This window comes from Odocoileus virginianus, chromosome 17, assembly GCF_023699985.2.
Source record: "Odocoileus virginianus isolate 20LAN1187 ecotype Illinois chromosome 17, Ovbor_1.2, whole genome shotgun sequence".
Classification (NCBI taxonomy): Eukaryota; Metazoa; Chordata; class Mammalia; order Artiodactyla; family Cervidae; genus Odocoileus; species Odocoileus virginianus.
Genome location: NC_069690.1, coordinates 8,632,168 through 8,648,560, shown reverse-complemented (window position 1 = coordinate 8,648,560; position 16,393 = coordinate 8,632,168). Strand labels below are relative to the sequence as shown.

Genomic DNA, 16,393 nt, shown 5'->3' with positions numbered 1-16,393 from the left:
GATGAAATGGGAAAGCATATGTAACATGCCTGGCGTACATTAAAGGGCACTGCCCTTCCCCACCCAGATTCCTTCCCTGGCTTCAATATGGAAGCATCTAACAAGTGCGAAGAGGGTGGTCCCCCGAAATAAATCTGTACAACTTGTTTTCTGGGTCTCTCGCGGACTCTTTTATGTGCCATTTCTTTCCTCTGTCTCTCTTGAGCCTTGTCACAGGCACGGTTTCCTATAGTTTCACCTGGCAGAGAGCTCCCCAGACCTCCGAAGCAGCTGCTTTCGATACGGGCACCCTGCAGATTGCCACCTGGCCCCCTGCTCTTCTGGGCAGAGGGGAACTCGTGCTTTGCAGGCTTCAGGGTCCATGATTAGCCTTCATTTTTTGCACTCCATTTTAAGGCAGGTTTTCTAAAAAAAAACTTTTTTTGCTCTAATAAAGTCTTTCAACTGTTTCTAGATCAAAAGCATTTAGAAGAACAAGAAACTCACAGTAATAAAGAAGACAGTAGTGTGCTTTGGACCAAAGAAACCCAGGATCTAGAAGAGGACACAGAGAGGTAACAGAAAAAGCTGTATTTTTTTGAAGGGTTTAGAAAACTGTAGAGTTAATTTATGTTAGTTTTTCTTCTGATATTGACAAATAAGGAAAAAAGGGTCTTTTTTTCATGTTATCCTTATAGCCCCTGTAAGTATTTTTATAAAAGACCTAGAAGTATTTTTTTACCAAGTTTTTAATTGTGATAAAATACTCACAACATAAACATTTTAAGTGTACTATTCAGTAGTACTAAGTATATTCACATTGTTGTACAACTGACCTTTTTCATCCTGCAAAACTGAAACTCTGTACCCATTAAACAACTCATTTCCTCCTCCCCTCCTTCCCTAGCAACCAGCAGTTCTACTCTCTTTCTCTGAGTTTGACCACTCTTGATACCTCCTGTAGGTGAAATCATGCCATAGTTGTTGTCTTGTCACTGGCTTATTTCACTTAGCATAATGTCCTCAAGGTTCATCTGTGTAGCATGTCAGAATTTCCTTTATTCTTAAGACTGAATTCCATTGAGAGGGTGTGTGTGTATCACATTTTGTTTATCCATTCATCTGCTTGTGGACACTAGGTTGCTTTTACCTTTTCACTGTTGTGAGTAATGCTGCTGTGAATGTGAGTATACAAATATCTTTTTAAGATGCCCTGCTTTCATTTCTTTAGAATATATATATATATATGTATATATATATATGCAGGAGTGGTATTGCTGGATCACATGATAAATCTATTTTTATTTTTTTGAGGAAATGCCATCCTTTTTTCTGCAGCAGCTGCACCATTTTACATTCCCACAAACAGTGCAAAAGGGTTCCAGTTTCTCCACATCCTTACCAATACTTATTATCTTTTTTATAATTTATCTTTAATTGGAGGATAATTGCTTTATTTTCTGTTTTTTTTTTTGTTGTTGTTGTTAGTAGCCATCCTAATGGGTGTGAGGTGATGTCTTATTGTGGTTTTGATTTGCGTTTCTCTAATGATTAGTGGTGTTGAGCATCTTTTTGTATGTGGGTGGTCATTTGTGTATCTTCTTTAGAGAAATTGCCCAGTTTTAAAATAGGATTATTTGTTTTTTTTTTCCTCATCAAGTTGTTTTTTGTTTTGGTTTTTACTTCATTTTGTGAGGCAAACATAGGTTTCAGTTTCTTTCAAAACATTTAGTTAAAGAGAATTTTTAGGTCTTCCTAGCCAAATAAGAAAAGATGGGGGCAGTGATCCAGACAATTCAGTCTAAAAACACAAGTTTCCCTCAAGGGACCCAATTCTGCTCTTGACTTGGAGCTCTCCTTGGAGCTGCATTGCAAGGTAAACCACCTCAGTGCAACTCCTTTGCCTCCTGCCTTCTCTAACTTTGTCCAAGCTGTCAAACTGTGTCCCAGACTCAGGGCCGGGACTCGGGGGAGGTGAAGGCGACAGCCTCCATGGGCACAAAATTGAAGGAGGCACCAAAAAGCTCAGAAGTCAAGAAAGTATTGTTTTAATGCCATATTTGTAAAAATCAATACTAGTGCAAAAAAAAAAATCCACATTTTGATGAACAGAATATTTACATTTTAAAGGAAGAGAGGCTGTGAATCTACGCTTAACACCACTTGCCTCAACCTCCTCCTGGCCCAGCAGATGAAGCCATGCAGAATATGTTCAGCTGCAAATATTAGAAAAATGCACTTAAAAATACCACTCCTGTTCAGATGAGTTTGTCTCACCAGCGGTTGGCAGGGCTTGGCTGGTGTAGAATCAGTGATGCCTCTGGGGACTTAGGCTCTTCTGATCTCTCTGCTCTGCCAGACATAGCAGGTTGCCTTTTGTTTTCAGACTTGTCAACTTTTGGACAAGGTGGCTTCTGTGCCCATTGCAGGCAGAAATAAGAGGGTGGGGCAAGAGTCTAGCCCACTCTGTGCTTGTCTATCTGGAAAGCAAAAAATTTTCCTAGAAGCCCTTCTCAGCAGATGTCTACTTGTATCTTCTTGGCCAAATAGGACACATGGCCTCCCTTAGTTGCCAGGGAGACTGGAAATTGAGTTTTTAGCTTTCAGCTGCTATAGAAGAGGAAGGTGAGGGAGGAGAGGGTTATGAACAACTTCTGGGTAGTGAACCCTGCTTCTGTCACACTCTTCAAGGGCTGCACTATTCTTTACAAAGAAGGAAAAGAGAGAGACCTGGGTGGGAAGATCTTAGGAGGAGACTAGAGCCCTGGGACCTGAGAGGGAGGAGGGAGAGGGTTGTTTTTGAGTCGGGAGACGGAGAAGACAAAGAGGCAAATCAGGAGGCAAGCTTTTGTCTGTGACGTATGATATGACTCCATTCCTTCCATCTCCCTAGCGCATCTTCAGTAAACATCTGTGCCTTTATTTAAGGCAAAAGGAGAGTAGCCCAGGAAGGCTGAGTTACATTCAGTTACACAAGTACCGACTGCTTTGCACATGATCAGAAGTTAGCTGCTGTTATCACTGCCTCTCCCTTTTCCCGAAGGGCCGGCTGTGCTGGCCGTGGGTGGATGGCCACAGCTGCTCAGTCATCTCAGTCCTGCACCAAGCCAGAGTGGAAGAGATTTTTTTCAGACAGTTTGGACTTTTCAGGCCTCTGAAAACACATTATCCTCGTCCTGTAGCCTCAGAGGCAGTTCTTAATCTGGAAAACTTGCGGGAATGAGTGTGCAGTTCTAGCCCCAGGTGGAAGTTGACGTAATGACCTAGAATTGAGACAGAGTCTAGTATCGCACTTTGGGAGGCAGTGATATTGTGGGTGCTGAGGCTTTTTTTTAAAAAATTAATTTTATTTTTGGCTGTACTGGATGTTCGTTGCTGTGCGCACGGGCTCTCTCTAGTTGCGGGAGCAGGGGCTGCTCTTCTTTGTGGCGCTCAGGCTTCTTACTGCTGTGGCTTCTCTTGTGGAGCACAGGCTGTAGGCGTGCGGGCTTCAGTAGTTGTGGCACATAGGTTTAGTTGCTCTGTGGCATATGGGATCTTCTCAGACAAGGGATCGAACCTGTGTCCCCTGCATTGGCAGAAGGATTCTTTTCTGTGTATGTACTTACGCATGTGCGTGCATGCTAAGTTGCTTCAGTCGTGTCCGACTCTGCGATCCTATGGACTGTAGCCCCCCAGGCTCCCCTGTCCATGGGATTTTCCAGGCAAGAATACTGGACTGGGTTGCCATGCCTTCCTCCGTGAGATCCTCCCACCCCAGGGATCAAACCCATGTCTCTTACGTCTCTGGCATCGGCAGATGGGTTCATTACCACTAGTTCCACCTGGGAAGCCTGTGTGTGCTTATAAACAACAGAAATTTATTTCTCACTGTTGTGGAGGCTGGAGGTCTAAGATCAGGTTGAGGCAGGTAGGTGGTACAACCACTGTACCGGTAATAGGACGTCCCGGGGCTGAGGCTGTTTGTCAAGAGGTTGAAGGAGGGTCCTGGTGTGCATTTACATGGGCTCCCAGTGACCTCCACGGCTCAGGTACGGTCTCACCGAGCTCGCGCTCTCTCCTGTGTGCAGTGTGAAGGTCCTTTCCCACTTTAGAGGGTGTGCCTCCTTGTCAGGGGATGGGGGAGGATCGCTGTCTCATTCTCTTCCTTTGCCTTGGACAGAGCTCACTCTACACTCGACGAGGACCTGGAGAGATGGCTGCACCCCCCCGAGGACAGCACGCAACTAGCGGATCTGCCCAGGGGCCCGGCAAGGTTCTTATTCTCCACCAGGGCGTCCTTTCCTTCTTTCTCAGGAAGGGGGACTAGATTTTAGTTGTTTTTTTTTTTTAATAAATTTTATTATTAGTTTTTTAGAAAGTACATCGACTTCTTGGAGAATGAATGTTTGGCCAAGGTATTATGTCACTGTAGATAAGCCGGCCCCAGCTCCTGTCTGCCCCTCTCCTTCCAGCCGCCTACCGTGCTCACTATGCTGACTAGCAGATTGATATCAGTGCAGAGAGAGGCCTCTAAAATTGCTGTATCTTGGCCCTGTCACCTTCAACATTTTCATCAGTCATTTGAATTAAATCAGAAAAGGCATGCTTATCAAATTTTTAGATAACACAGTCTTAAGGATGAATGCTAATGTGATGGGTGATAGACTGTGGATTCAAAATGATCTTGACAGGTGGAAATGTTGAATTTCTCTGCAAGATGAAGGTGAGCATTTGGATCCAAAAGTATTGAATGTGAGAGGGTTGACCTAACAGAGAGTTTTTTGACCAGAAGCTCGTAGTCAAATGTAATTTCATTGAAGATGGGAAATGCGTCTTATTTTTATACGCCCAGCATTTAGCATGCATTTTGAGACATGGTAAGAATTCAAGACATTCTCCTTGAAGAAGACATGAAGAGGGACCCCCGAGACCTCGGTTTGATATGGTTGCTAAAAAGGTCGATGCTGCACTAACCCTGAACAGGCAGAAAATGTGCTGTCCAGGTCAAGGTGACGACTCAGACCGGCTAGAGGACTCCCAGAACTCCTCGAACTCTCGTTCACTGTGGGGCTTCTGGTGGGGTGTCATATTTTAAAAGGGACAGTCACAAACAGAGGAGGGTGGCCACAGAGCAGCTAGATGTCTGGAAAGCTTGTCATAGGAGAACAGCTGAAGTTGCTGGGGAGGCTCAGTCTGAGAAAAGATATGGAATAGAGAATTAGATAGCTGTTCCCGAATACCTGAAATACTGTAAAGTGAAGAGAGTCAGCTTACTCTTCTGCCTGAAAGGACAGAGCTACTGACTAGAAACTGCAGAGTAAAAGACTTTTATTCAATAACGTACAAGTTTTCTAGTAGCCACAGCAATCTGAAAGAGAAAACAGCTGCCTTTACTTTAACAACAGCTCCTCCCACCCAGGCATAGGCTGGATGACTCTGGTCCAGGGCGTTTGGACGGAGGTAATTGATAACCTCCTCCAACTTTAGAGCCAGCAATTCTATTAGTGATGAAAGGTTAGGAAGAAAAAAATTCTTTTCATCCCAGCTAGCTTTACTTTCTCTCTCACTTTGCATATTTTGTTTTGACTCTCCACCAAATGAAAACAAGAAAAGTCAGTACAGCATATCAGTTTGATTCTACCATCATCTGTTCTGAGCACTTGAGGTGCAGAGCCATAGGCCATCTCTGCCCTTAGGGAGCTTAAAGCTGAGTGGGGGAGATGGTTTCTGCTTACTAGTCTGAGAAATGTGGTCTTCAATTGTTAGATACCGCAATTAGATATTTCACTTGAGAGTTTCAGGAAATGAAGATAAGGCAATAAAATATATGTGGTTGTAAAAAGGACATCAGTTACAACATATGTGAAATGTTTGTTTCCTTTGAGACAATATAGCCTAGTGGTTGAGAGCAGAGTCTTGAGTCAGACTTTCTGGGTTGACCTCAGCTCTAGGACATACTAGGCATGTAATTCAACTTCTTTGTACCTCAGTTTTCTCACCACTCAACTACTTTACATAGTTGTGATGAGAATTAAATGAGTTAATATACATTACAGCACTTGAACACATAGGGAACCCATACAATTAGTGCTAGCTATTGCTATATTTCCTTGGGAGCACAGTCTTCTCCCTCTGGCCATTGTGCACATGATTTAATGACCAGAATCATTGTCTTTGAAGGGAGGCAAGCAGCAAAGATCAAGAAGTTGGTGAAAAGAAGAGGAAAGGGGAAGAAAGCACGAAGCCAGAGAGAAGGAAATCGGAGAGCTTTTTAGGGACTTCTGAAGAAGGTATGAATGGATGGTCATTATAATGTAACCTGGAGTCCTTGGGCTTCAATGAGCATCAGAGTTATTTAAAAATATTTCCCAGATGCTGTATACAGTCCTCCTATACTTTCCCCCTATAGTTCAACCCAGGTTTTCTATTAATTGCCAATTATGTCTTCATCACAAAATGGTGACGACATCCAATTTTATTTCTAAACCAAGTCTTCAGCTACTGTCATCATCCATATATACTGTCTGGAAAGATGTCTTGCTCCTAATGTATCTTCAAAAGAGTTCTAAATTTCTCTCACAGAGAGGCTAAATAAGAATCCAATAAGAATCATAAATTGTGGAATTTAAGTGGTGCCTACAAGTAATGTGAGAAGTATAAATTAACCTTAATTTCAAAACTTTTGATAGAGCTTTAAGGGACCATCCACAAATGGTGCCTTCCTATATTTAAGATCCTCCTACTCAGGAAGTGATGGTCATTAATTCTTTCAGATTACCCGGTACCTCTTTCATCCCTTCCCCAGTCCATGCTCACTCTCCTCCTGACCTGTGTGAACTGAATCTGCTGGGCTTGCTGGTCAGCCAGCTCCCTGTTGGCCAGTGAGAGGCCCTAGCCAATCAGAGGGCTGCAGAGTAGCTGGATGTTACTTGCCTGCCTGCCTCTGCACCTCGTGTCTGTGTGGAAATGGTGTCCCTCCACAGCTTCTGTCCCGTCCTTCCACTTCTGACTTGCACTGGGTTCCACTAACTGTGCCTACCGCTGCCCTCCCCTAGTCCCTTCAGACTCAGGGGTGGTAGGGCGTCCCGCTGCTGCTGGTCACTGGATGCTTTGCCATCCCTTTTTTGCACCCTTAACTCTAACACCTCTGTAAGCAGACACTTCACAAAAGGGCCGGGGGGTACATTCTGTTTCCTCCAGGACCCTGACTGTGTGAGTATTTAGCTAGCACTGAATTCACTGAGAACATGATGCAGGGACTCTGTGAAATTAGCATTATTGGTGTCTGTTGATTTGAGAGGGAGCTGTAGGATATTAGGGGTGGAAGCCCAGCAATTATTTTTAGACGTATTTCATTTCTGTAGAAGCAAACAATTGTTGGAGGTTAAACAGTCCACCCTAAACTGGAGAGAGTACTAGTGGGCCTTCTGAACGCTGGCATCCTTTGATCCAGAGAATAATCAAGTTGTTTTTTCTTCCTCCTATATTTCATCAAGAGGAACTGAAACCCTGTTTTTGGAAGCGACTGGGTTGGTCTGAACCATCCAGGTAATGAGATACTAGATGTTTGTAAGTCAGAGTCCACTGTTTATAGACAACATGAACAGACTTTAAACATCTACCAGTGTCTACATAAACACTAGTGACAGAGACTTGAATTCAGAGTTGCTCGGTTTGAAAGGCTGATGTCTATACTTAATTAAAATAGAATGGGAAACAAACGCCAGCTTCGATTATGTAACTGGTGGTCAGCAGAGGAAGGCTTTAGGTGGAGGGTACAGAAGATGATGCCGTCGCTTGCTTTGTAGTCATTTTGCTTTCCCAGGATACACTAGTTTATCATAAGCTCTTTTGATGATAAAGATCAAAGTTTCTTTGCCTTGAGTTTAGTTGAATAGAAAGAGGCTGTTGTTTGTGTCTTTAAAAAACATACACACCAACTCGAAACTCCCTTTTTTTGTTCAGGATAATCGTGTTGGATCAGAGTGACTTGTCAGACTGACCGGAAGTGGACTGTAGGTGGACTCCTGGCCTGAGCTTGAGTGTCCTGCTCGTGAACTCCCTTCGTCCCCCGTCTGCTGCAGTCACCATTAGGGCAGTGGGTCTGTAGCTCACACTTTGTTCGGCTTCCACTATCGACAGAATGGCTCCTTTGTTTGCAGCACATTTAACCAGTTGTTTTCAGTCAGATTTCTGGAAAGTAAAAGGTGTTTTGATTGTAAAACTTTCTCATTGTGCCTCAAATGGCATTTGGTTTTTTTTTTTTGATACAGATTTTCAAAAACTTTAAATTCATGTTATCTAATAAAACGTTTCCTTTTAATACACGTTGGATTTCACCTGTAAGATGTATTTCTTCTTTAAAAATTCTGTTTATTTATTTATCTGTTTTTGGCTCTGCTAGGTCTTCGTTGCTTCGAGCTTTCCCTAGTCGTGGTGAGCGGGGACTGCTCTCCAGTTGCACTGTGCAGATTTCTCACCGAGGCGGCTTCTCTTGTAGAGCCTGGGCTCTGGTCATGTGAGCTCAGTAGTCGTGGCGCATGGGCTTAGTTGCTCAGCAGCCCGTGGGATCTTCTCGGACCAGGGATCAAACCTATGTCTCCTGCATTGGCAGACAGGTTCTTTACCACTGAGCCACCAGAGAAGCCCTGTAAGATATATTTCTGTATTTTAGTTATTGAGAAAGGAACCGCCACCCAAAGAAGTTTTAATTTCTGCTATAAAATTTGACAAATAATTAACTATTGCTACCACCCATCATGGGCATCCCAGGTGGCTCAGCGGTAAAGAATCTGCCTGCCACTGCAGGAGATTCAGGTTCAGTCCCTGGGTTGAGAATATCCCCTGAAGAAGGAAATGGCAACCCACTCCAGTATTCTTGAGTGGAAAATCCCATGGACAGAGGAGCCTGGCAGGCTAGTCCATGGAGTCACAAAAGAGTTGGATACAACTTAGCAACTAAATAGCAACCAGAAACCACCATACAAATGGGCACCAGTCATCCATGCTTTTTTTTTTAAAAAGTCTTATTTATTTATTTGCATTGGGTCTTAGTTGCGTCCAATGGGACTCTTTGTTTCGTCATGTGGGATCTTTTGTTGTGGACACAGGCTCTCTTGTTGCAGAACACGGGCTCCAGAGCATGTGGGCTCAGCAGCTATGGGCACAGGCTTAGTAGCACCTCAGCATGTGGGGTCCTAGTTCCCTGACCAGGGATCAAACCTGCATCCCCTACATTGCAAGGTGGGTTCTTAACCATTGGACCACCAGGGACCCCATCCATGTTTCATTATAGAAATGTTTTTGCCCTCCTCTTTGCCAGGATTGCCATATTCCCATTCCAGCTATAATTGACTTACATGATAAACATATAGGTAGGAATAAAAGCCCAAGATATTTTGAACTCTTTAAGTGAACAAACATCATCTCTATATTTCAGTTTGTATACCTCACATCCTTAGTGCCTCAGAAGAATGAAACTATGGTAAGAAAGATCATAGTATTTTCTCTAATTTAGCCTCTTGTACAGTGCTGGCCAGCTAACATTTTATTTATAAGTAGTAGATCTTTTGTCTGTGAAAACTGGATAGTTCCTGTTGTGGATGGTCATATTCAATACAGTTCTTAGCTCCCTCAAATTTTACCCTACACAAATAAAACAGGAAGGTACAAGTTAATATGACCATTTATGGGTTTTTTTTCATTTATTTTTATTAGTTGGAGGCTAATTACTTTACAATATTGTAGTGGTTTTTGCCATACATTGACATGAATCAGCCATGGATTTACATGTGTTCCCTATCCTGATCCCTCCTCCCGCCTCCCTCCCTAATATGACCGTTTAAAAGCAGGGAAACAGTTGCTTGCCATTGTAATCAGAGGAAAAGCAAGACATATTACTTTACAAATAATACTAGGTATAAGAAACTGAGGAATACAGAGACTTGGTCATACGCAGTACTTCCTCTCAAAAAATTTTATATATTGAGACAAAACCAACATATGTAAAAATGTGAGAACTAATAGCAGACATATCATGATAAAGGGTGAGCATTATCTATTAGTATTCATAAAGGCTACAAGTCCTACACAAACTTGCCCTGATGTAGTTTGTAATCTTGTCTACAGAGTAGACTTTCTGTCTGGCCAGTGACTGCATAATATTGGCCCTTAACAGTAATAATGTTGGTAAATGTTATTAGTTATGGAGCACCTATTATATTCCAAGTACTTGATATACTTGGTACTTTCCCTACACATGGCACTCTCATTGTATTTCTTTAGTACGCTATTTTTCCTACTCTCACCAGCTATTATTGCAAACCTATTCTTCACTTCCTCTCTCCAGTGAACAGATGACTTAACCCCAACTTTACAGAGAAATTAGAAGCCATCGGATGGGAACAAACTCAGCTTCCCACCACCAGAAGTACTAACAAGATCACATCTGTTTCTGTGACTAGGAGAGCTGTGAAGCAGTCTGCCCTAAACTCGACGTGGACCTGTTCTGCACGTGTGCTTTCTACTTCCCTCCACGCTACCCTGAAGGAGGCATCTCTCTTCTTACCCAAGGCCAGTCTCATCTTTTGTCTGCTCAGAGTTATCCTTCTCAGGTTATCATCTCCCTTCTTAATAGCTTCAACGCCTTCTTTATTAGCTTCTTTTCATCACTTGACACCCTTAGATTTTTCCCATCTTTAAAAAGTATTCCCTGGACTTCCTTGGGGGTCCAGTGGTTAAAACTCCATGCTTCCACTGCAAGTGGTGCTGGTTCGATCCCTGAGTGGGGAACTAAGATCCCTCATGCTGTGTGGTGTGGCCAAAGAAAAAAAGGAAACCTCGTATTCCCTGGATCCCACATACCTTTCCAGTCACTGTTGCATCTTTTTCCTCCCACAGCAGTTAGCGTTCTCATTTAAAAAATTTTTTTTTATTTGGCTGCACTGGGTCTTTGTTGCTGTGCTCAGGCTTTTCCCTGGTTGCGGTGGGTGGGGGCTACTCTCTATGTGGACTTCTCATTGCTGTGCCTTCTGTTGCAGAGAACAGACTCTAGGCACATGGGCTTCAGTAGTTGCAGCTTGCAGGCTCTAGAGCACAGGCTTAATAGTTGTGGTGCACAGACTTAGTTGCTACTCAGCCTGTGGGATCTTCCTGGATGAGGGATCCAAACCCTTGTCTCCTGCATTGACAGATTCTTTACTACCAAACCACCAGGGAAGCCCTGTGTCATATTTTATAGCCCACATATAAGTGATATCATGTGGTATTTGTCTTTCTCTGTCTGACTTACTTTAGCTAGTATGATAATCTCTAGGTCTGTCCATGTTGCTGCAAATGGCATTCTTTCTTTTTTATGGCTGAGTGGCAATCCATTGTATACACATGTACCACATCTTCTTTATCCATTCATCAGTTGTAGATAAAATTGTTTCCATGTCTTGGCTATTCTGAATAGTGCCGCTGTGAACATAGGGGTGCATGCATCTTTTGAATTATAGTTTTGTCCACATACATACCCAGGAGTGAGAATGCTGGATCATATGACTACTCTCTTCTCAGTATTTTAAGGATCCTCCATACTGTTCTCCATAGTGGCTTCACCAATTTACATCCCCACCAACAGTGAAGGAGCGTCCCCTTTTCTCCACACCAGCAAATGTCTCCAGCATTTGTTGTTTGTCAACTTTTTAATGATGGCCATTCTGATCGGCGTGAGATGGTACCTATTGTAGCTTTGATTTGCATTTCTCTAATAATTAGCAATGTTGAACATCTTTTCATGTGCCTGTTGGCCCTCTCTATGTCTTCTCTGGAGAAATGTCTATTTAGTTCTTCTGCCCATTTTCCAATTAGGTTGTTTGTTTTTTGTTATTGAGTTGTATGAGCTGTATATTTTGGCAATTGAGGAAATTAAGCTCTTGTCAGTCACATCATTTGCAAATATTTTTTTCTGATCTGTAGGTTTGTTTTTCATTGTTTTATGCTTTCCTTTGCTGTACAAAAGCCGGTAAGTTTGATGAGGTACCGTTTGTTTATTTTTGCTTTTATTTCTGTTGCTTTGGGAGACTCACCTAAGGAAATATTGGTACAGTTTATGTCAGATTTTGCCTGTGTTCTCGTCAAGGGGTTTTGTGGTGTCTTGTCTTATATTTAAGTCTCTAAGCTATTTTGAGTTTATTTTGTGTATGGTGTGAGGGTGTTCTAACTTCATTGATTCACACACGGCTGCCCAGCTTTCCCAGCACCACTTGCTGAAGATACCGCTTGTTCTCCTCTGTTTCCTCTTCCCTCCTGTGTCGAAGACTGCCCATGGGTGTGTGGGTTTGTTTCTGGGCTCTGTTCTGTTCCATTGAGCAATGTGTCCGTTTTTGCGCCAGTACCACGTTGTTCTGATGACTGTAGCTCTGTAGTATCATCTTAAGTCTGGGAGGGCTATGCCTCCTCCTTTATTCTTTTTCCTCAGGATTGTGTTGGCAATTCTGGGTCTTTTATGGTTCCATATAAATTTTAGGATTATTTGTTCTAATTCTGTGAAATATGTCATGAGTAATTTGATAGGGGTCACATTAATTCTGTAGATTGCTTTGGGTGGTATGGCCACTTTAACAATTAATTCTTTCAGTTCAAGATCATGGGTTATCTTTCCATTTCTCTGAATCATCTTTAGTTTCCTTAATTAATGTTTTATAGTTCTCAGCATATAGGTCTTTCATTCTTTTTGGTCAGGATTATCATTAAGTTGTGGTTTTTTTTTTTAAATATTATTTTAAAAGGAATTTTTTTTTTTACCTTCCCTTTTACCTCTTCCTTTTCTTACTTCAAGCTTTCTTCCTAAGAGACTTTGCTCACATCCATTGGCTTAGCTTCTGTATGCTGACAACTTCCAGATGTGTATTAGAAGTCTATGACCAGACCTCTCCTCTTAGCCCATATATCTACCCAAGTATTCAGTGTCTCTGCTTGGGTTTCTTTCAGGTGTCTTACTGATAATATCCAAAACCAAACCTATAGTCTCAATCACAGATCTCCTTCATCTCCAGAATTTCCCTTCCAGCTAATGGTATTTCTTTTCACTCAGGCACTCAAACCAGAAACCCAGGAGTCATTCTTGACTCCTCCCATTCTTTTACTCCTTACATTGAAATATCAATCATTAAGACTTATTTGTTTCAACGCAGGAGAGGATGTGGAGAAAAGAGAATCCTCTTACACTGTTGGTGGGAATATAAGTTGATACTGCCACTGTGGAAAACAGTATGTAGGTTCCTTAGAAAACAAAAAATTGAATTACCATATGATCCATAAGTCTCATTCCTGGGAATATACCTGGAAAAAACTATAATTCAAAAATATATATGCACCCCTATGTTCATAGCAGCACTATTCACAATAGCCAAAACATGGAAATAACCTAGATATCCATCAACAGATGAATGGTTGAAGAAAATATAGTATATATATATGGTGGAATAATATTCGCATAAAAAACAAAGAAAGAATGTCATTTGCAGCAACATGGATGCAACTAGGGATTATCATACTAAGTGAAGTAAGTCACAAAGAGAAAAACAAATACTACCTGATATTACTTATATGTGGAATATAAAATATGCACAAATGAACCTATCTACAAAAGAGAGAAAGACTCACAGAGAACAGGCCTGTGGTTGCCAAGGGGTAAGTGGGTTGGGGAGAGAAAAATTAGGAGTTTTGGATTAGCAGATACAAACTACTATGTATAAAAATAGATAAACAACAGGGTCAGCACAGGGAGCTATATTCAATACCCTGTGATAAACCATAATGGGAGAGAATACTCAAAGAGTGTGTGTGTGTGTATATATATAAAACTGAGTCATTTAGCTGTATAGCAGAGATTGCCACAACATTGTAATTTAAAAAACTGAAAAAAAAAGGTTTATTTGTTTCAATCTCCAAAACACATGTCCATTATACCCACTTCTTTGTGTGTCTGCTGCTGCTCCCCTCATCTGACCGCTAGTCACTCTCACTTGGGCCACTGCAACAGCGTCCTCGAATGGCCTACTGCATCCAGTCCCACATTCAACAAATAATTTTTGAATGACTCCACTGTGCCAGGCACCATTCTAGGTGATGGAGAAATAGTGATCAAAACAGAAATCCCGCTCTCCTTGAGCCTACAGTCATTAAATAAATAAATAGATAATTTTAATAGTGATAAGTGCTATGAAGAAAATAAGTAAAGTGATAATGATTGCACAGGGGGACACAACATTAGAAAGGATATTCAAGGGAAGGCTGCTCTGAAGAAGTGACCTTTGAACTTCAACTGGGATGAAGAGAAGGAGCCTGTTTTTGCGAGACTGAGGGATGAGCACTCCAGCAAACAGAAAAGCAACTGCAAAGAAAAGCAGATGCTCCCCTACAGGAAGCATTATGGTGGAGCAGCAAAAGGTCAGTGTGGTTGGGCAAAGTAAGTTGTGGGGAGGGTGATAGAAGGCTGGAGATTGATTAGAGGGATTATAGACCCTGGTTAAAAGTGATTTCCAGTGTTATAACATTATTAGGTTCAAATGTCCAGTAAAAAAAAAAAAGAAAAAAAGACAAAAAAAAGCTTGCCAAAGCATGCCAAAAAAAAGAAAGTATGACCTATTCAAAGGAAAGAGAAATTAACAGAAACTGTGCCTGAAAAGTACCTGATGGCAGATATACTAGACAGAGACTTTAAAATAACTTTTGAAAAATAAATAAAATGACTTTTGAAGAAGCTCAAAGAACTAACGTGTAGAGAAAGTCATGAAAATGATGTGTGAACAAAAGGAAATATCAATAAAGAGATAGGAACCTGGAGCATGCAGGCTTTCTAGTTGTGGTGTGTAGGCTTAGTTGCCCTGTGGTACATGGGGTCTTAGTTCTCTGACCAGGGACTGAACCCACATCCCCTGCATTGTAGGGCAGATTCTTAACAGCTGGAACACCAGGGAACTCCTTTTAAAAATAGATTTTATTTATTTTTTAAAATAGATTTTAAAAGATGGATATATGAAGTATCTTCTTTAACTGCATTGGGATGAAGTTAGAAATCAATAACTAAAGGGAAACTAGAAAACTCACAAACTTGTGGAAATTAAATAATACATTTAAACAACCAGTGGATCAAAGAAGAAATCACAAGAAATTAGAAAATGCTATAAGATGAATTAAAATGAAACATAACACACCAAAACTTATGAGACACAGAAAACAACTGTGCTAATAGTGGGAAAATTATAGCTATAAATGTTTACATTAAAAAATAAGAACAATCTCAAGTTAAATATGTAAATTTATAACTTAAGGAACTAGAAAAAGAAGAACAAACTAAACCCAAAACTAGCAAAAGAAAGGAAACAATAAAGATTAGAGCAGAGATAAGTGATATAGAGAATAGAAAAACAACAGAGAAAACCATTGAAACAAAGAGTTGGTTCTTCAAAAAGAGCAATAAAATTGACAAACCTTTAGCTAGGTGGACTAAGGAAAAAAAGAAGTCTCAAATTGCTGAAAGCCTCAATTGCTATTGATTCTATAGAAAAGAAAAGGATTATAAGAGAATATTATGAACAATTATATGCAACAAATTGGATAACCTAGATGAATGGACATATTCCTTGTAACATAAAACCTCGCAAGATTAAATCGCAAAGAAATAGAAAGTCTGAATAGACTTAAAATTTACAGAGATTGAATTAATATTTAAAAATCTCCCAACAAAGAGAAGTCCTAATGGCTTCACTGGTGAACTCTACCAAATTTTTTTTTTGGCCACACCATGTGGCATGTGGGATCCTTAGTTCCTCGACCAGAGATTTAAGCCATGCCCCCTGCATTGGGAGTACAGAGTTTTAACCACTGAACCACCAGGAAAGTCCTCTACCAAAAATTTAAAGAACTAATATCAATCCTTCTCAAACTTTCCCAAAAAACTGAACAGTAAAAGAAAAAAAAACAAAACTGAAGAGTAGGAGGCACTTCCTAACTCATTCTGAAGCCAGCTTTACCCTGACACCAAAGCCAGACAAAGACACTACAAGAAAATAGAAACCAAAATCCTTTATGAACATTGGTGGACAAATCCTCAATAAAATACTAGAAGATAGAATTTAGCATATTGAAAATATTATACACCATCACCAACTAGGATTTATTCCTGGAATGCAAGGATGTTTCAATATATAAAAATCAATGTAGAGCTTCCCTGGTGGTTTAGCGGTTAAAAATCTGGCTTGCAACGAAAGGGACACCGGTTTGACCCCTGGTCTGGGAAGCTCCTACATACCATGGGGCAACTGAGCCTGTGCTCTGGAGCCCTCAAGCTGCAACTGCTGATCTCAAGCACCACAACTACTGAAGCCCACACACCCCAGAGGCCTTTCTCCACAACAGGAGAAGCCACCGCAAAGAGAAGTTC

The 16,393-nt window shown here is 41.2% G+C and overlaps 1 protein-coding gene across 8 annotated transcripts in view; it reads left to right on the top strand.

Annotated features, from left to right (window-relative positions):
• The window catches only part of TEX14 (testis expressed 14, intercellular bridge forming factor), a 146,030-nt gene extending 137,742 nt beyond the window's left edge, over positions 1-8,288 (top strand). For all 8 annotated transcript variants that reach the window (XM_070478543.1, XM_070478545.1, XM_070478544.1 and 5 more), the window contains 5 exons: positions 455-554; positions 4,142-4,234; positions 6,142-6,251; positions 7,458-7,509; positions 7,927-8,288. In XM_070478543.1, coding sequence (XP_070334644.1) covers positions 455-554; positions 4,142-4,234; positions 6,142-6,251; positions 7,458-7,509; positions 7,927-7,963 — 392 coding nt within the window. In that variant the 3' untranslated portion in view covers positions 7,964-8,288. The remainder of the gene's footprint in view (positions 1-454; positions 555-4,141; positions 4,235-6,141; positions 6,252-7,457; positions 7,510-7,926) is intronic.
• The last annotated feature ends 8,105 nt before the right edge of the window (positions 8,289-16,393 follow it).